At 47.9% G+C, this 21,025-nt stretch overlaps 1 protein-coding gene across 1 annotated transcript; it reads left to right on the top strand.

The window, feature by feature from the left end:
* The first annotated feature begins 810 nt into the window (after positions 1–810).
* LOC136638600 (putative DBH-like monooxygenase protein 2) lies at positions 811–19,918 on the top strand. Its single transcript, XM_066612637.1, has 13 exons — positions 811–1,086; positions 2,755–2,901; positions 3,334–3,495; positions 4,767–4,850; positions 6,926–7,093; positions 8,124–8,226; positions 10,019–10,185; positions 11,227–11,318; positions 12,175–12,271; positions 12,381–12,440; positions 12,833–12,963; positions 18,710–18,824; positions 19,679–19,918. The coding sequence occupies exons 1-13, from the start codon at positions 811–813 to the stop codon at positions 19,916–19,918; spliced, it is 1,842 nt and encodes a 613-aa protein (XP_066468734.1).
* The last annotated feature ends 1,107 nt before the right edge of the window (positions 19,919–21,025 follow it).

The following is a 21,025-nucleotide window of genomic DNA, read 5'->3' as shown; positions in this document are numbered from 1 at the left end:
GAGGGAGGACTGGCTAGGGAAACAAAACAGCCACCCATTCTTGGCGGTGGCTTGCAGAGTGTGCATTTTGAGAATGAATGAAAGCTGATACAAATATGGTCCACAGAGCATTAAACTAATGCTAAAGTCAAGTCAAGGCCATTACCATCTGCAGCTTGGATGGATTGATAGGAATGCGTATTATTTTAGACCATGATGATCTCAGCTTCTAAAAACAGCATCAGCATCTGGTTGTGTGGGGTCCTTGGGCAAAGCCCCATGGCCCTCTGGCACACATGAGCTGACCCAGAATGAACGTTTTGACATCAAACATTAAATTTGTATAAACTTTGCCGTTTTTGCAGAGCAGGTTTAAGACTGCCGTGTTGGCCTTTGAAATTGCTGTGGCTGGCGTTTCTGTCCTTTTCTTTTCCTCAAGATGTTGTTGTTTTTGGATTAACGAATCAACCACGCGCATTATGATAGCACATTTACATAATTTGAAAATTTGCAACTTCACTTGACACTTAATGGAATCGTTCACCACCAAATACTTGCAGAAGGAGCTATTGTACGTTGGTGACACAGGTGCATGGAAAAACCTCCCACCTAACCCTTTGGGAAGGATGCCACTTGATTATATAAAATGACACACAGCCTACCTTTTAAATCTGATATGCAGAACCAAAGTTACTGCCCTCTGGAACTGGTCCCAGCCTTGCCCGGCTCACATATATAACGGGTCTCTACATCATCTAGCTAGCTTAGGGGGGATCTCAGTCAGAAAGAGTGAGAAGGAGATAAGAGAATATTCCCTCTGCTCCTATGACGATGAGCCATCCGTGTATGAAAAGCCTCTTATTTCTCTTGTGCACCCTGTGCCTTTGCTCCAGTCACTCCTCAACCAATGCACTGCGTTTCTCAGTGTTCTTAGACCGCACGCACCAGATCTATCTGCGATGGGACCATGGAGACGACATGATCACCTTTGATCTTCAAGTTCAGTCAACTGGATGGGTGGCTTTTGGCTTTACCCATCACGGAGAGATGCCCGGGGCAGACATTGTGATCGGTGGCGTCCTTCCTGATGGCAACATATATTTCTCGGTAATGACCTCTTCCTCTTTCTGCAGTGCTTGGTTCTGCATATGCTGAGGCAGGGAGAAGGGTTTTCATTTTGTTGGAAATTATAAATGAATGAATTTAGAGTTGAGAATTTCTCCTGGCCCACGGGGCCAGTGCTTCCAGAGGTATCACAGCCTTTCCTGAGTAGACGTCATAAAACGTGTGCCACTTCATGGCCAATCTGTTTATAGCTGGGGCCACATCTTCCTCATGTTGAATACTCATATAAAAGGCCATCGTGGCACTAGAAACTGCATCTCTGGTGAACACTGCAATCTGTTTTTTCTAAGCGTGCTCATCTCACCTGGTCATTCTCAGGGTAAACTGTTGAAGTAGCTTTGGTATCTGGTCTTTTTGGCTAAGTAAGAATGTTTACATCAGGGCCAGAACAACAACATGCCTAGTCTGAGAAGGGGCAAAATGATGACTAGTGTTTTACCCTAGAACTCTCATCTTGTGGCAAGATAAGAACTCTGCCAGATTAGACCAATAGGCCTTCTAGTTCAGCCTCCTGCTCTCACAGTGGCCATCCAGATGCCTTCTAGAAAGCCATAGGCAGGACTGGGAAGCAGTAGTAGTAGTAGTAGTAGTAGTAGTAGTAGTAGTAGCCTTCTTCTACTGTTACCCTTGAGCAATGTGCCTCTAAACCTGAAGGTAGGCCAGCCTGACCATAGACCTGTCTGTCATGAGTTGATCTAAGCCCCTTTGAAAACCATCTTGGTAGATGACCATCACTGCATCTTGAGGCAGTGAAGCCCCCCCCCCCGGTTAATGACATGCAGAAATTCTCTCTCTCTCTCTCTCTCTCTCTCTCTGTGCCCACTTTCTCCACATGGTGCATGATTGTATGACCCTTGCTTGTGTCTTCCTCTTGGCATTTTCTTCTAAATAGCAAAGCCCCAAATGATGTAGCTGTTCCTCATAGGGAAGGTGCTCCAGTCTCAGATTGTTTTTGTTGCTCTTTCCCGCATCTTTTCCAGTGTTGTGATATCCTTTTGGAGATGGAGCACCCAGCCTCTACAACACAGTGTGTCAAATGTGGCTGCACTATTGATGTGTGTAAGGATATTACCGTGGCCTTATTCCCCACTTCCCTGAGCACTGAGAATTTCCAGGATCATTGCAAGTCAGATGATGGTTTCCTTTGAAGGAGGAAGCCCTGGAGATTTAAGGGGCCTCCTTGAGTTCTATTTGCTTTATTTATGGATTTATGAACTTAACATCAAATTCTAAATATGCTTAGTTAGCAGTAAGTTACCATTTGTTTTAAAGAGACTGTCTTTGCAGCCATGCAGTTCAAGTCTATGCATATTTATTTATAAGGAAGTCCTATAAAGGTCAGTGTGGTTTATCATCAAGTATGCTTGGAACAGGTTGGGGGGGGCAACCCAAGGTCAAATAGGAGGTAAGTGAAAGGTATTTTTACTTACTTTTGTGTAAGCCAAGGGGCTGCCTATGGGTCCCCTTGTATATATAATACCTACTTGGTAGCGTATGTTCAAGGAAGAAAAGGGGCAGGGAGTTTTACAAGAATGGGGATAAGATTTGGCGTACGCTGTTGCTACTGGATCCACCCCCTTCCACCTCCTCCCCACATTAGTTCTTCTAACTTCCTGGGTTTTGTAAGTTCCTTCTCCCTGCTTCCCTTAGGACTGGCATGTTGTAGATGACAAAACCATCTTGGAGGATGAAAGCCAAGATTATGAGCTGCTCGCAATGACCGAGGATGAGACTTCCACCACCATGACGTTCAGGCGATACTTACGAACATGTGATGCAAATGACCTGCCCGTTACGGTAATGAAGGCAGTATTGCTGGAGCCCTTTAGACGTGGGTTAGGTGCCTCTGTCTTGAAGGAAAACCAGCCATCAACACACTCACCCACAGTCAGATTCCAACAGAGTCAACTTCTAAATATCTTTGTAACCTGAAAATTCTCATTGTCTGAATCAGTGTGGACAGCCTCATTTCCAACCTAGAGTATCAACAGAAATATAGCAGGTGTTGGAGGGAGTCTCATGTACTCATGCATGCCCATTATTTATCAATATGGTGGGATTAAGACTTAGTAGTTACGGTACATGCTTACCTTGATTAATTTGGTGGTTGTTTATCCAAAATGTGAGAATGTCACCTTTCTTTTTACTTGGTGGTTTAACTGTGTGTACAGGTACATGTCACAATGTGATAGCACAGGGAGGTTTTCCTTTTAACTGCTTCCTGCACAGGGTGACACACTGCGACTGGTGACTGGTTTTGGCCCAAATGACACAATTGACTTCTTCAAAGGAAATATCAGCCACAAATCTCTCTTCTTGTTGCTGGTGTACAGAGAAGAGGACTTGCACGGGCCCAGTGTCTACCATGTGTACGATCTGAAGCTAGATGATGTGAGTACCTGGTCAACAATAACAATCCTGCTAGACATTTCCATTTCACAGTATCAAAAGACTCGCAAAAATGTATGACTTGGGGTGACTCATTGAGTTGCATGCCTGGAAGACTCTGAAAAACACTTGAGTCTGGGACCTCCTGACTCAGCACTCGTCCCCACACATGCTGACTCAAGTCTGCCTGTGTCTGGGTGTGCTTGCTTACTGTTTTCACAACATGAAAAACCTCATGGGGCCAGCATTCCGACCAGGCAAGCAGCAGGAAAGTTCCAGCTGGGAGACAGGAAAGGGTTAATGCTTTCCTCTTGCAATGAATGGGGGAAGGCAGGACTGGGCTCTGTTTTTCCTTCTTACATAGGAAGGAAGGAACAGATGATCATTGGACAAAGGATGGGCATTCTGATATTTTCATTGGCCGAGGGAGGGAAGGAGGAGGAGCCAAGGGCGTTCTTGCCTTATGATTGGCTTAAGAAGCCCAGGGAGGGGGAGGAGACAGGGAAGGGGGGAAGGGAGATCATAGCTATCACGCTTTGCACCACATGGCTGGTGGGAGGGGGAAGCCTCATTGAATGACTGGCTGCAAAGGTTGTCATGGTAAGCCTGCATGTAACACTCCTCCCTCTTGCCGCTTCTGTCCTGGCTCTCACACAGTCCCTCCGACCCCCTCCCACCTTGTTTATAGATGGGCAGGGGCAGCAGGGGAGTGGATACAGAAAACTCACACACACAAAGAGCCCGGCAGCAGCCGCTTTTTTCCATGGCGGGTTTTTTAAAGGGAGGGGCGACTAGAGTCTTTTAGAGACACTGAAGGTTGACTCGGCGACTCAGGAAGTGCCCCTGTTATGACTCTTTTTCGAGTTGAGTCGCGGGTGGGTGGTGACTCTAGACTCAATTTGAATCAATCCCTGCTGGATTTTCCCATCCCTGCAGGATCCTATCCCTGTTGCCTCCCCTCTTCCCTCTCTCCTAGTCTCCTTGGATCTGTGCCAGCAAAATGACTGGCACAGATCTGAGGAGGCCTATTTGGGCAGTGGATGCTTGCCCCAGGGAAAGGGAACAAAAGTCCCATATCATGAGAAGACCTCCATGGCCCATGGTAGCGCCAAACTTCCTAAAGGCGGAAGTGCTGTGCTTCTGTTGCCATCGCAGAATTCTGCTCACTGGTGAGCCATATAAATCAAAGCTCTGCCCAGCATTACTGTTGAATGTAAAAGGACATCCTTGGGCAATGCAGCAACATTGACGTGTGCCTTGTCTTTGTTTTTCAGTACATCATTCCCGATGATGACACCACTTATGCCTGTACCTTCATCCCACTGCCCATAGTCAAGAAAAAACATCACATCTACAAGGTAACTGTGAAAGGGAGGGTCACATTTAGCTCTTCAAGGTCTCACTGACACAAAAGACAGAAACCATCATTCCTGAAAACCATGTTCATAGATTGTCCTCATCAGGAAAGGGAAGAAAGGCAGCCTGAGAAGTGGCTTAGGAGGACAGAAAGTTGTATATCTAGAGCAGGGGTGTCCAAAATTTTTGGCAGGAGGGCCACATCATCTCTCTGACACTGTGTCAGGGGCCGGGGGGGGGGGAAGAATTAATTTACATTTAAAATTTGAATAAATTTACATAGATTTACATAAATGAATATATTAAAGATGAACTTATATGATTGAATGAAGGTCTTGCAATAGCTCAAGGCCTATAAAAGGCCTTGCACAAAGCAAGGCTGGCCTTTCCTTTGCTGCTGCTACTGCATCACAAACATGAAACAACAAGCCGTGGAGGGAGCCCTCAACCCACAGCTCACACGAGAGGTCAAACAGTCGCCCTCACATTGAGAGCAGTTGCGTTGGGCCAGTGCGTGCTCCAGCAAGTTTCCAGAGGGCCAGAGGCTCATTGGAGACTGGGGGCTCCCTGAGGGCCGCATTGAGAGGCCTCGAGGGCTGCAAGTGGCCCCAGGTCCGGGGTTTGGGCACCCCTGATCTAGAGGCAGGAAAAAACAGCGATAATGAAATAAAAACACATAACACCACTTTATGAACTCATTTTTGTAAAAAAAAAAAAAAAAAAAAACATAAAAAACATAATCTGCAAAAAATTAAAACCGTTTTATTTGGTTTTTTATTATTTAATGGGGGGTGCATCTGCTGACACTAGACCACCTCTATCACCTACCTAGTACACTTTTAAAGTGACTGTAATTTACAATTATAATGTATATTTTGAATAAAACACACCACACTGCTTTCTGCACTTCTAACTTCGGATAACACAGAAATCCATGAAAAAAATAAAACTGTTCTCTCCCATCTCTAGTCATACCTTTGGTGGCTCCAAATGATGGCAGTCGTTGGTGTACTTTGTATACCATGCAGCATAATAACATTACAATAAAGGAAGGTGTGTGTGTGTGTGTGTGTGTGTGTGTGTGTGTGTGTGAGTGACGCTTAAAATTGTTTTAATCATCATCTTATCAATGCAATAAATCAGGAAGTTCTGGATTCAAGTTTTACCTCTACCATAAACTTACAAGGTGGCCTTAACAGACTGTCTCGTTCTCAGTCCCCAACTTGTAATACGGTCATGGTTGTTGGGATAACAAGATAATATATGTGAAGAACTTTGCCATCTTAAGTGCTACATAAATGGTATTCTTAAGTGCTTAGTATTCTATCTATCCATATTAGGCGGGGGGGGTGTCAGGAGTCAACCAGGTTGAGCCTTGGTGGAGGTCCCATGCCCATCACAGGGGCTTCCAGGCCAGGCCAATCCCTGAACCTCAGCACCAGTGGCAGTGTCCAATACACCATTGGTGGTGGACAGGTGTGCCATGGGGGGCAAAGCAGGGCTTTGCTACAAGGCCCCCAGCAACCCAGTGCCAGTGCTATTGGAACAACAACCTGATTGAAGACATTTCAATCTATTACATGTTAGATTTTTTACGGCATAATCCTGACCGGCTGAGCCACTTTGGGCACCTCTCCTGAGCTGGATACAGCGCAAGCCTCCTGGCTTGCCTGCTCCAGCACAAGATAGGATTGTACTGTTAGGTGATTAACCTATTGATTATATTTCCTCAATGTGTATATTTGGAATACATTCCAACTGAATGTTGGCATACTGCCACACCGGGGTACCTGTGATGTTAAGAATAGATCTAACTCACCTGTGTTTGTTGAATAATGTACAAAGTGCCTTTCCTAGAGTGTGTCTTTCCCAGTGTAGCCATTCCCATCGCCCCCATTTCCATCAACAGAAGGCTGGAACTTCTGTGTCGTCACAGGTGCCCCTGAGGCAGTCCCCTTTTAGGCGGGAGGAGGGACCAGCAGCACAAGAAGTGAATATCACCTCTTGCTAAGGACTAGGGGAATGGATTAAGGGCCATTGCCAATAACGTGTCCTTGTGCTTTTCCACTGATTGTAGTTTGAGCCCGCTATCACACCCCGAAACCAAACCATGGTCCACCACATCTTGGTCTATGCCTGTGGAAATGCCAGCGTGCTGCCCAGCGGTGTCAGTGACTGTTACGGAGCGGATCCTGATTTTTCCCTGTGCTCCCAGATCGTTGTGGGATGGGCTGTAGGAGGAGGGGTGAGTATGGGGGGGGGGGTTTCCTGATCAGACGAGCCAATTTCTTCCTGCAGTCAAACCAGTGCATTGAACGGGGAAATTTTGTCTCTGGCAGAGCCCTATAATTGTCAGTTTACATTTTAGTTCAAGGCAATGTCCGAGGGGGAGAGGGGAAATAATTCATTTCTTGGATACATACAGCGCAATCCTAACTTGTGCTGGAACAGGCAGGCTGGCGGGCCTGCGCAGTATCCAGTGCAAGTTTGGGGCTGGCTAAGGGTCGTCCTGAGGCAAGGGGAAAAAAATTCCCCTTATCCTCGGTAGAGCTGCAGTGGCCCCAATGGGTCTACTCGGATCTGTGCCACCTAAAGAGGTGGCGCAGGTCCAGGCAGAACGGAGCAGACTGGAGCAGCTCCATGCTGCCCAGGAACTGGGCTAGGATCTGGCATAACAGCCGGGTCCTGGCCCCGCCTCCTGCTCCCTGCCTGCCCACCCAATGGCCTGCCCTCCCCCGCCCTCCCCCACCCTGAAACACCCCTCCCCGCCACCTCCCCGCCCTCCCTGTACCCCCCAGACCCCTACGCTGGCCAAGCTCGGCTGGCACGGACCTACCTCTGCCTGTAGGCACAGGCTGGAGGCAGCCTCCGTGGGCCGGCACATGTCCCTGTACTAGCCCAGCTGACACGAGGATGCGCAAATGAGCTTTACGGCATATTTGCAACCCTCTTGAGTCGGCACAAGGAGCCGGCAGTTAGGATTGGGCCCCAGTTAACCAAACACAAGCATAGTTTGTACAAAAATACAAAAAAAACTTGTACAATAATAGCTTCTTGTTATCACTGGCCCTTTTCAGTCAGCTGGGACACAGTTCACCACAACATTTTCTTGGTGGGCCTGACCCACTGAAGGGCAGACTGCACTGAGAACACTTACACTGTAGATTGAGCTCTATGTAACAACCAGCTCTGAAATCAAGGAAATGTGATATTTTAAAAAATGTTTTGTGTAAGCAGCCTTTCTTTTTCACTTCCTCTGCTCTGTTCCCCACTAGTCCTACATGTTTCCAGATGAAACTGGAATCTCTATAGGCACACCACTGGATGCACAGTGGATCCGGTTAGAAATCCACTACAGCAATTTTGATTTAATTTCTGGTGAGTAACTGTGTATATGAATATGTTAAGGAAAGTGAGGGCTGAGCTGAAGCAGGGGGAGGTGCAAGATGTCGGCCTGGTGTTCCCACCCGCTGCCATCACTTCAGATCACAGGCAGGGATTCACAAAATTGAATGCTCCTCCATACACAGGCACAGAAAATAAATTGCCTGCATACAGAAAATGTGCAGGTCAGAGAGAAGGCTAGGCTGCCATAGTTCTGCATCATCTGCTACCTTTTTGTGTGCAGGGGGTTTTTTTTGGGGGGGGGGGGTTGTATGGAGAAGCATCCAGTTAAGCTCCCATCCAGAGCCGGCCCATCCATGAGGTCAGTTGAAGCTGTGGCCTCAGGCAGCAGATTGGATGGGAGAGGGTGCCCCTCTGCTTGTCTCCACGACTTTCCCTCATTCTTCTGCTCGCTGAATTGGAAAAGGGAAAGGGAGACAGAGAGGAAGAGGAAATGTGGAGGGAGCAGGAGTTCTGAACTAGAACATTGGAGAGTGGGAGGAGCAGAGGCTGGACCATCATCAAGTCAGGAGGGCAGCTTTTGGCAGGCTGCCTCAGGTGCTGGGCAGTCTTGGGCCAGCTCTGCTCTCACCTGCAGTCACAGTTTATCAGTTCAGTGAGAGCTAGGCCCTAAAACCTGTGTGTTTTCCCATATAGACAACAGTCAGAGTGTCATCTGGGGATGAAGCTCAGTGAAGGGCTTTGTCCCAGAGCCCCCATCAATCTAGTGCCAGCACTGCATGAAGATAACACCTGCAGTCACAGCATGGCTTCAAGTCCTCATGTGTGGCATTATTGGATGAGATGGGCCAAGGCCACAGACAAGTCCACCTTAGATTCTTGCAGATGCCTGGGAGCTACTTGACTAATGATGTTGACTTTGAGCTTCTTTGAAGGAAATACTTGTTTGTTGACCTCATTGGGCAATTTAGGAAGCAATTTTTTTTCATAAATGTTCCTGCTTCTATTTTCAAAATAATGAGATTCTTTAGGGCCATCAATGAACAAATAACATTATTATTTTAAAAATTTACCCCTGGCATGGTTAGAAACCCTCTGACATCCATTCACAAGTTAGCAATGGACAGCTTCTATGTATTTATTCCCACGTACATGCCTGATCTTGTCTGATCTTGGAAGCTAAGCAGGGTCAGGCCTGGTTAGTACTTGGATGGGAGACCGCTTGGGAATACTGGGTGCTGTAGGCTTCTACCACAGTCTTTCGAGACTGAAGGTTGCCAACCATGCTATCTTTTTAATTTAATCAAGCCCAACATGATACTTCTAGCATTAAAGTGTCTACCATGAGACAAGAGATTTAAAAACTGAGTTTAAACTCTTCTGTAAGTATTCATACACTTGGATAAGCATTCACTGCTGTAAAGGGGGTACCAGGGAGAATGAGATTGGTAGCTTTCAGGAAGCTTGTTCGAGATGATGGTGGGGTGAATGGGGAGGTCAGCAACTCCCTCCAAGACCCTGTGCCTCACCTACTGTAAGAACAGAAGAATTATCTTCCTGGATCAGACCAAGAGATCATCGAGTCCAACAGCCTGAGCCCAACATCAGTTAGGCAAATGGCTATGGAAGCTTACACCAGGCATGAAGGTTCCCTTTTGGTATTCCTGTCATCTGATCTTCACATATACCAAATATCAAGGATATGTTATCTGGAAGCCCCCTGTTTTTTCCATACAAGCATTGAAGTAGCCTCTGACTATGTCAGGGCATGAATTCTTTCACAGAATCAGGTAATTAATATTTTTCTTTTCTTTTCTTTTTTAAGGCCTAGTTGACAACTCAGGGATACGACTCTACTTCACCCCAGAGCTGCGTCCATACGACATGGGGGTGCTACAAACTGGATTCTTCACCTTTCCCATTCATTTCCTGCCCCCTGGAGCAGATTCTTTCAGTTCCTTTGGCCTCTGCAATACCAGTCAGTTTGACGAGGTAAACTCCCAAGCGTGGCATGGCACACCAATGTGGCTCTTTCCTCCACACACCCCACCACCAGTAATTAAAGCACCCAACGTTTATATAGAATATTCAAAATGCTTTACAGACATACCATAATTGTCATCCTTCCAACAACTCCACGGCAGATGGGTCAGCATCGCTTCCTTTCTAGAGCTCCCAAGAGCAGCTGATCAGAACAGGCAAACTGCCTAACTTGCGCTGGGAAAAGGCCAGCAGAAAAGGTTTGGGGCCTAAAGCAGCACAGCCCGAGGCAAGGGGAAACGTTTCTCCTTACCCTGTGTCGCACTGCAGTGGCCCCAATGGGTCTACTCAGACAAGGTGGCCCAGATCCGAGCAGAACGGAGCAATCAGGGGCCGCTCTGCACCACCCAGAAACGGGTCTAGGATCCGGCATAACTGCCAGTCCTGGAACATCAGCCCACCCCCTGGAACACCCACCATCCACCCTTCCCCCACCCTGAAACACCTCCATCCTGCCTCCTGCCCGCCCTCCCTATGCTCCCCCAGATCCCAGCGTAGGCAAGCTCAGCTGATGCAACTCACCTTTCCTCCAGACCCACATCAATGTGGGGAGGCCGGCACACATCTGTCTATCTCACCTCAGAATGGTGCGAAAGTGCCTTACGGCAGTTTTGCAACACTCCTGGGCTGGCACAAGGGACTTGTGTCAGCTCAAGTGAGGGTCAGGATTGTCAGGACCCTCAAGTGAGGGTCAGGATTGTGCCCTCAGTGGCTCACATCAGCTGCTGGATTTGAGCTGGCAAGTCCCTTTTTGGCTTTTGAGAAGGGAGAAGCAGTTATTCAGATAGCTTAGGATTTCCTAAGACATTTGATATGCCAAGTGTTCAGTTTGAATGAGATGGAAAATCTGGAATCAGTCTGATGCCTGTTGATGACAGGGCTGACCTGTGCATCTCATCTCCTACCCCTTCCCAACACGTTTGCACAAAACACAAGGCTCACTCACTCAGCCCCAAAGCCTTCACCAGCTTCCTTCTCTCCTTTGAATTGTAGTTGAATGGGACCCCAGTACCCGATTTGCACGTCTTTGGCTTCTTGCTGCACACTCACTTGTGTGGAACGGGAGTAAGAGGTGTCCAATACAGGTAAGAAAAGCCAATATACTTATTATATTGGGTTAAGGAAGGTTAAAACAACTTTCCCACATTATGGTCCCAGTCCAATTCAGGGCCTCCATGGTTGCTATTTATTAAAAAAAAAAAAAAAAAGAATCAGACATGGAAGGACAAACAGCATACTGAAAAGCACACCTACTTTGACCTTAAGCTAAAGGCATTGCATTGACAAACATATAGATATTTTGGGGAATAATATCATGGGTACATCTTATGGCAGTGAATTCCATCAGTTAATTATGCATCATTGTGTGAAGAAGTACTTCCTTGAGTGTGTTCTGGATTGTCTGCCAATCACGTTCAAGAACCAAAGTTCATTGAACGTCATTGTATGAGAGAGAATATTACCTTTATTCAGATAATCCCATGAGAAGGATTTATGCACAGCTATTTCTGTTCCAGGTATGGGTATGTATCACAAAACAGGTTGGGGGGGAGAAGAGTAAGCTTACCCCAAATCACGGGACGCTTAAGCCATTTCTGGCCAACGTTGCATATATGCAACAGGGACCAAATGCGTACACCTTTGGGCCAAAGCTGGAATGGAACCTGCACAGTTAGTCTAAGGAAGGCAGCCCATTTGTTCCCAAACAAGTCCCCAGAGATGGGGAATTGATGAGATGGGGAATGGGGGAAATGCAGTGATGAAACTCCACTGATTGATTGGATGGGCAATCTGAAATTGACCCAAGAGATATATCGCTGTGGTGACCTTAACTCTTGGAAATGTTCACCTCGAAGTCATAGGACCAGCTATTCTTGTACCCCAATTTGTTCTGACTCAGCAGATGACATATGGTTTGTCTTTCTTGATTTCCACTCCCAGGAATGGAAAGCAGTTGAGAGTTCTCTGCGAAGACCTTAAGTATGATTTCAATCTCCAGGAGACGAGAGCCTTGCCGGAAGTTATTATATTCAAGCCTGTAGGTTATTAGAGTGTCCATGTGGTGCACAGGGAGGGTGTGAACCCATTTTTTTGAGGTGATCATTTGTTCCATGATGTTTGGTCTTGTGGTCTGCTCTGTTTTACAGGGAGATGAATTTCTAGTGGAATGTCGCTACCAAACCCGAGATCGGACAGGGATAACCTTTGTAAGTCCTTGCCCATTTTCTGCCATTTTTACATGGCAAAGCGAAGTTATTTTAGTATTTCTTCCCTCTACCTAGCGAACCCTGGAAATTGCAGCTCTGGAAAGGTGGGGCTAGGGCTCCCTAACACAGAATTCCCAGTACTTGCTTTATAGAACAATTCCCTGGATTCTGTTCCCTTGGGGGAAAGCCACAGTAGTTGATTATGCACCTGTAGTGTAGGGCTGTCCTGGTACTCCTTCACATCACTGTTACTGCTTTGGCTCACCCACTACCTTGCCTAGCCTCAAGGTCACATAGCTGGCTAATAGCCAGTGGCTAGTAGCTGCCCTGCAGTGAGTGTTCTTCCCTTCCATCTTGAATGAACTTGGTATTGTTTTCTCACTTTCTTACAGGGAGGACCAAGTACCCTGAATGAAATGTGCCTGGCATTCCTCTTCTACTATCCTCGCAATAACATCTCCAGCTGCATGGGATACCCAAACATTCAATATGTTGCCCAACAACTTGGTCAAGAGGCTTCAGAGTGAGTAAAGAGCTTGAATGGCACGGAAAGCATTGTGGAGGATCCTTCATAGTGGAGTGTGTAGACTGACTTCCCAATCCTCTGACTGAATTGATGGCAGCAGGACACTGTCCTGCTTCTAGAGCTGCTGATGATAAGCAGACCATGCCACTGGTGGCCATTTTAAAGCTGTTACTGCAGAACGGCAGCAGCAGCAACTTGCTGCCTCAGAGGGAAGCCTGCTCCAATGCAGGTAAGCCAGCACGAGGGATGGTGGTTCATGGCTGAGGTGTAGTAGTAATGGGGCATGTTGGGGAAGGAACCAGGAATATGTCAGGGGAGGGAGGGGCTAGATCCAGCAGCAGTTATGTGTGCCAGATCTTATCCCCTCTTCTTAAAAACATCTCCACCTCTTTTCTCTCCTTTGACATACACCACCAAAATGGCTGGCGTATCTCTGAGTAGGCCCTGCAGGCTGTCAGATTCCACCCCCCACCACCACCACAGCATGTAGCACTGCCTCCATTGGTGCAGCTGTGGGCTATAATGTGATGGAGGATAGGATTGGAACCTGAGATTGGTAACACAGATGGAATGATGCCAAGAAAAACAGACAAAAGGGTGGTGGAAGTAATTTGAGCACAGATTTGCTGTGTTCCCAGATATTTGTTTTTCAGGGCAAAGAATCGGTCTTCAAAACTTAATCATAATATAGTGCTTAATCATTTGTATAGTACTGACAAGTGATCAAAGCACTTCAAGTGTCATCTTGTATGAAATAAGCCTCTGCTTTCCCACTGGGTCTCCTCAGTTCTATGCTAGCCATTTTGCTGGTGCAAAACCAAGGTGAACAAGGGAGAGGGAAGGGGAGAGGGGAGGACAAAAACAGTCCAGCCTAAGAGAACAGAACTAGGAGGGAAAGAACCCAGGAAGGGCCAATTCCCAACCCATTAAGAGCCCCATTAGGCTAATCCAAGCAGTCCATTCAGGAGCCTGCAGAGTAGGTCACGCCCATCAGCAGCCGTTTGCCTTCCTGAGCTTTTGTAAACTCACCTGGGAAGGCCAGCCCCCTTTCAATCAGGAAGGAAGGAGGGGGGAGGAGCCAGCCAGGAGTATAAAGCTAGGCGGGCCATCGCGTGAGGCTCTCTGCAGATGCGTGTGGCCTCTGGGAACCCAGTGCCTCGGGAACTAAGTGCCAGGTAAGGCACGAGAGTTTAGCATCTGGGCGAGTTCAGCAGCAGGGCGAGGAGGCCAGGGCCCCATACACTGCCCTTCCTCTTCCCTTGAGAAGAGGGCTGCTATCCAGTGTAGGGTTTATAAAAGGACCCCTAAATAAAACAACAACAACAACAAAAAAGCTATGCAGTCAGACAGCCAGCAGCAGGGTGGGGGCTATCCAGTGTTCTGCATCGAGTGCCACATGTATGATTATATGCCTCTGGGGCATAAGTCATGGGTGTGTCCTCGGTGCAAGGAGCTCCAGGGTCTCAGGGAACGCGTCCGCTCCCTTGAAGCCTTGGTGGCCGACCTGGAGAAGCGCAGGCAGCCAGAGGAGGACCGTGGGGAGACTTCCGGGGACGATCAGGCTTCGTTCCAACCTCAGGCGTGCAGCTCCTCGGCTGCCCGGGTGGGAAGTCTCGGGACTGGAGGACGTCATCCTGGAGAGGAGGGAAACAATCCCCTAGGGGGGATCCCTTCTCCAGGGGATGGGCCCGTATCTGAGCGCACTCGGGATACTCCTCGGCGGGAGGGGAGTCGGGGGCTTCTTGTAGTGGGGGATTCGATTATTAGAAACATAGAGAGGGGGGTTTGCAATGGATGTGAGGACCGCATGGTGACTTGCCTGCCTGGTGCGAAGGTTGCGGACATCACTTCTCGTCTACACAGGCTAGTAGACAGTGCTGGGGGAGAGGTAGCGGCTGTGGTGCATGTCGGCACCAACGACGTGGGCAAGTGTAGCTGGGAGGTCCTGGAGGCCAAATTTAGGCTTTTAGGCAGGAAGCTGAAAGCCAGGACCTCAAAGGTAGCGTTCTCTGAAGTGCTACCTGTTCCACGCGCAGGGCCAGCTAGGCAGGCGGAGATCAGGGGTCTCAATGCGTGGATGAGACGGTGGTGTAGGGAGGAGGGGTTTAGATTCGTTAGGCACTGGGGAACTTTTTGGGACAAGCAGGGCCTGTACAAGAGGGACGGGCTCCACTTGAACCAGAATGGAACCAGACTGCTGGCGCATAACATTAAAAAGGTGGCAGAGCAGCTTTTAAACTGATCCCTGGGGGAAGGCCGACAGGAGCCGAGGGGCATCCGGTTCGGGACTCCTCATCCCTATGGGATGAGGATGGGGAGGTTAGAGAACAACAAGACAAAGGCAGGGTAGGAGAAGAAATTGGGAAAGGTAGGGTGATGGGATGTGATAGATGGTTTGGCACAATGAGAGGATGCGGGGACAAAGGAGCAAATAAGCAGCCCATCCTGGGGCATTCCGTGTATAAATGCTTTTATGCGAATGCCCGAAGTCTACGAGCAAAGGTGGGAGAACTGGAATGTCTGGTGACAAGGGAAAATATTGACATAGTGGGCATAACGGAAACCTGGTGGAATGCGGAGAATCAGTGGGATACCGCAATCCCGGGCTATAAACTCTACAGGAGGGACAGGCAGGGGCGTGTTGGAGGTGGGGTGGCCCTTTATGTTAAAGAAGGGATAGAATCCAGCAAAGTAGAGATTGAAGGTGGGTCCGACTCCACCGTAGAATCTCTGTGGGTTAAATTACCAGGCTTGTGCAGCGATGTAATACTGGGGGCGTGCTATCGTCCTCCAGACCAGAAATCTGATGGGGACCTTGAAATGAGGAAACAGATCAGGGAGGTGACAAGGAGGGACAGGGTTGTAATCATGGGGGACTTCAATTATCCTCATATTGACTGGGTCAATTTGTGTTCTGGTCACGATAAGGAAACCGGATTTCTTGATGTGCTAAATGACTGTGGCTTAGATCAGCTAGTCACGGAGCCCACCAGAGGACAGGTGACTCTGGATTTAATTTTGTGCGGTACGCAGGACCTGGTTAGAGATGTAAATGTTACTGAGCCATTGGGGAACAGTGATCATGCTGCGATCCGTTTTGACGTGCACGTTGGGGGAAGAATACCAGGCAAATCTCTAACAAAAACCCTTGACTTCCGACGGGCGGACTTCCCTCAAATGAGGAGGCTGGTTAGAAGGAGGTTGAAAGGGAGGGTAAAAAGAGTCCAATCTCTCCAGAGTGCATGGAGGCTGCTTAAAACAACAGTAATAGAGGCCCAGCAGAGGTGTATACCGCAAAGAAAGAAGGGTTCCACTAAATCCAGGAGGGTACCCGCATGGCTAACCAGCCAAGTTAGAGAGGCTGTGAAGGGCAAGGAAGCTTCCTTCCGTAAATGGAAGTCTTGCCCTAATGAGGAGAATAAAAAGGAACATAAACTGTGGCAAAAGAAATGTAAGAAGGTGATATGGGAGGCCAAGAGAGACTATGAGGAACGCATGGCCAGCAACATTAAGGGGAATAATAAAAGCTTCTTCAAATATGTTAGAAGCAGGAAACCCGCCAGAGAAGCGGTTGGCCCTCTGGATGGTGAGGGAGGGAAAGGGGAGATAAAAGGAGACTTAGAGATGGCAGAGAAATTAAATGAGTTCTTTGCATCTGTCTTCACGGCAGAAGACCTCGGGCAGATACCGCTGCCCGAACGGCCCCTCCTAACCGAGGAGTTAAGTCAGATAGAGGTTAAAAGAGAAGATGTTTCAGACCTCATTGATAAATTAAAGATCAATAAGTCACCGGGCCCTGATGGCATCCACCCAAGAGTTATTAAGGAATTGAAGAATGAAGTTGCAGATCTCTTGACTAAGGTATGCAACTTGTCCCTCAAACGGCCACGGTGCCAGAAGATTGGAGGATAGCAAATGTCACGCCTATTTTTAAAAAGGGAAAGAGGGGGGACCCGGGAAACTATAGGCCGGTCAGCCTAACATCCATACCGGGTAAGATGGTGGAATGCCTCATCAAAGATAGGATCTCAAAACACATAGACGAACTGGCCTTGCTGAGGGAGAGTCAGCATGGCTTCTGTAAGGGTAAGTCTTGCCTCACGAACCTTATAAAATTCTTTGAAAAGGTCAACAGGCGTGTGGATGCGGGAGAACCCGTGGACATTATATATCTGGACTTTCAGAAGGCGTTTGACACGGTCCCTCACCAAAGGCTACTGAAAAAACTCCACAATCAGGGAATTAGAGGACAGGTCCTCTCGTGGATTGAGAACTGGTTGGAGGCCAGGAAGCAGAGAGTGGGTGTCAATGGGCAATTTTCACAATGGAGAAAAGCGGTGTGCCCCAAAAATCAAAACTTTAGATATAGGCTGATGGGTTCTGAGCTGTCTGTGACAGATCAGGAGAGAGATCTTGGGGTGGTGGTGGACAGGTCGATGAAAGTGTCGACCCAATGTGCGGCGGCAGTGAAGAAGGCCAATTCTATGCTTGGGATCATTAGGAAGGGTATTGAGAACAAAACGGCTAGTATTATAATGCCGTTGTACAAATCTATGGTAAGGCGACACCTGGAGTATTGTGTCCAGTTCTGGTCTCCGCATCTCAAAAAAGACATAGTGGAAATGGAAAAGGTGCAAAAGAGAGCGACTAAGATGATTACGGGGCTGGGGCACCTTCCTTATGAGGAAAGGCTATGGCGTTTGGGCCTCTTCAGCCTAGAAAATAGGCGCATCAGGGGTGGACATGATTGAGACATACAAAATTATGCAGGGAATGGACAGAGTGGATAGGGAGATGCTCTTTACACTCTCACATAATACCAGAACCAGGGGACATCCACTAAAATTGAGTGTTGGGCGGGTTAGGACAGACAAAAGAAAATATTTCTTTACTCAGCGTGTGGTCGGTCTGTGGAACTTCTTGCCACAGGATGTGGTGCTGGCGTCTAGCCGAGATGCCTTTAAAAGGGGATTGGACAAGTTTCTGGAGGAAAAATCCATTATGGGGTACAAGCCATGATGTGTATGTGCAACCTCCTGATTTTAGGAATGGGTTAAGTCAGAATGCCAGATGTAGGGGAGGGCACCAGGATGAGGTCTCTTGTTATCTGGTGTGCTCCCTGGGGCATTTGGTGGGCCGCTGTGAGATACAGGAAGCTGGACTAGATGGGCCTGTGGCCTGATCCAGTGGGGCTGTTCTTATGTTCTTATGAGGAGCTTAGGATGCTGGCACATGAAAATACCATCCCCTCCCAGTCCTGTCTTGTCTCCCACCCTCCCCAACCCAACACTTCCCCTGTTCCTCCTCCTCCCTGTTCGCTTCCACCCACTGCCTGTCCCTACAGCCGACTCACCGGTGCTGGCAGACATTGGCCTCTCTGCCGGCCTGCCCAAGCAAACTCCAGCCATTGTGCTGGTGTCCTCACTGTGCTTGCCAGTGGAACAACATCACTTCTGCCAGCACTCTCTCATTTCCACCTACCTGGAAATGAACACACATACCTCTGGAGGAGATGGTAAATAAGATTGGGCAGTTAGCCACTGCAAATGCTCCACTGGCCCGAACATCAAATCCTATCTACCCCATTTTAAAAGGGATATCCGTCATCATGCTTCAAATATGTTTGTCTGACTATGGGTGGAGTTAAACAGTTTCCGATGGGGCAGCCACTGCACAACATTAATATTTGTCTTGGTTTCTACATCCTTGGTCACCCATCTCTCCCTTCATTTCCACCCTGCAGTGCAATGGAAGGAATGATGGCCATTAACATGGTGGAGTGGAATAATGATTCCATCAAGAGAGCGGAGCAGGCATGCAAGGAGGCAGAACAGATTGTCCTAATCAAAACAATTGATGTAAGTGGGCTTTGACATAAGCAACGTTAAGAGCTGGAAAAGCAGCAGCAGAGAAAGCATGTGCAGGCCAGGAGTGGATGTCTGGAGGTCACTTCAGAGTTTACATTTTCCAAAGGAGAAATCGGTATTTAAGAAAAGGCCTACACTACACTCGATAGTATGTACCAAGATGGAGAATAAACTGAGCACACTGTAGAGTCTGTTTGCTCAAACCATGGAACAATCCTGCTGGAAAAGCTCTGGTAGGAACAGAGAATATTACTGGACCCACACTGGCCTATTCATTGCTAAGAAGTTTCCTTGCTGGGCTGACAGGCTTCTTTTAGCCAGGGTTTGGTGGTGTGGCACAGGATGCTCTTCCCTTACACTCTCCTGACCCCACGTTCATGACCCAACCAATTAGACATGACACCATGACATGACACCATGACACCAATCAATCAGAGTATGAATGAGTTGGACACTCCAGACATCTTCAGTAAAGTTGCATGAATCCTTTATTTCCAAACAGAGGTTAATATCCAAAATAGTGAAGTTATGGAAAACATAGAATCACTAGCTATGAAACCACAATTGCCCACATCCAAAGTTAAAGACCAAGGGGCTGCACAGCATTACTCCAAAGGAAAAGATCAGAAAAGATCGGATAATGAACTGGTGACTGGAGTTTGTTTCTTTGGTCATCCATTTTCAGCTGTTCAAACTGTGCCTCCTTTTCACTGACTTCCTTCAAGAAAAAGTAGCACAAGACTGAGAACCAATGGGTTCATATAGCCCCAATTGCTGCCCAGTCACTCAGATACTCCAACAGGTTTTATTCATTTTCATATCCATGCTCCTATTTGTTGTTGCAGGAGGTGGTGAGAAATGAAACTGGCTTCATTCGAGATATTGTGGACCCTGAACCACCCCCCTGCAAGAAGGCATTGTGGGCTACGCCTGCATCTCGGTCAAAAAGGCAGGCCAAGAACCAAGCAGTGACAACGGTGACTTCCAAAGCTCCCCGCATGCAGGGCATTTGGCCACGTCCTGCCCTGCTCTTCATACCCTTGGGTTTCACTTGGCTTCTTACTTCCTCGCAGTTTGAGCTCTGAGCATCCAACACCAAATTTGTGGTTATGGGAGACTGTTAACATACTCAAGCTTTTACAGCTTGCTTTTCTTTTCTAAGATGACAGTGGCATGTCAAATGGACATTTATTCCTGGTCATATTTTCAGTACTGAGTGAAGTGTTTAATCTGAAGCAAGCTAGAAAACAGTCCAAACAAGTCACTTTGAATTCACCAATGGGGACCTGACTGTTTTGCCCTTTGGAAGCAAGCCTGCTGAGGGGAACAGAGTGCCTTTCCACCTCTATAGAGATAGGGTCGTTTTGACTCCCTAGTTGAAATATGGGGCAAAGAGAGAATTCGGTAGGGGCCTGATGTTGGTGAAGCAGTCACTGGACCCTGGAATGCCTCCTCCCCTGTTTGTAGCTGTGAGTGCCTCATAGTGATTGTGGACGTGAAGGAGGTCCTGACTCCGAGACACTGGAAATAAGGTCAACGCCCAGCTGCCCACCCAAGGAATGTGGTACAGCAGAGAATTTAGCAGGGAGCACCATCAGCTGCTCCTGGTTGCTGTGCCAACTCATCTTCCTTTCTTGTAGCATCATCAGGAGTTTCCCCTGCACACATGGCTGGCCTATCCATGATGCATCAGACAGCAGATTTGAGCCAAGCAGAGGGACAGTGAACGGATACCTGCCACTTCCCACCACATCCTGCCCCAGCAACACTATAGATGGAGCCAGCCTCATTACTAGTCCCTTCCTGCATGTGGGTATTTAATCAAAGCAGGGAATGTGGTGTGTGTTCCAAGCCAGCCCTTCATTGCCTGCTTTGCGTAAAGAGGCCATGCGGAGGAATGAGTGAGATCACTATGTTGTGATCCTCAGAGTGCAGCAATTTGGCTGCACCCCCTCACCTCCTGCACTCACTTCACCTCTCTCCACTGGATACATTAAAAGAGCCCCGTGGGGGAAGGAGCAAGATAAGAACATAAGAACAGCCCCACTGGATCAGGCCATAGGCCCATCTAGTCCAGCTTCCTGTATCTCACAGCGGCCCACCAAATGCCCCAGGGAGCACACCAGATAACAAGAGACCTCATCCTGGTGCCCTCCCTTGCATTTGGCATTCTGACATAACCCATTCTAAAA

Source organism: Tiliqua scincoides, chromosome 2 (genome assembly GCF_035046505.1).
Source record: "Tiliqua scincoides isolate rTilSci1 chromosome 2, rTilSci1.hap2, whole genome shotgun sequence".
Taxonomy (NCBI): Eukaryota; Metazoa; Chordata; class Lepidosauria; order Squamata; family Scincidae; genus Tiliqua; species Tiliqua scincoides.
Note: the sequence above shows the minus strand (reverse complement) of the source record. Positions and strands in the feature narration are given on the sequence as shown.

Bases quoted from the DNA above. Each gene is read 5' to 3' on its own strand.
- LOC136638600 (XM_066612637.1), top strand. From the start codon at position 811: ATGAGCCATCCGTGTATGAAAAGCCTCTTATTTCTCTTGTGCACCCTG. The intron at 11,319-12,174 runs GTAAGAAAAGCC...TTCCACTCCCAG, and splicing joins GTAAGAGGTGTCCAATACAG to GAATGGAAAGCAGTTGAGAG. The intron at 12,441-12,832 runs GTAAGTCCTTGC...ACTTTCTTACAG, and splicing joins ATCGGACAGGGATAACCTTT to GGAGGACCAAGTACCCTGAA.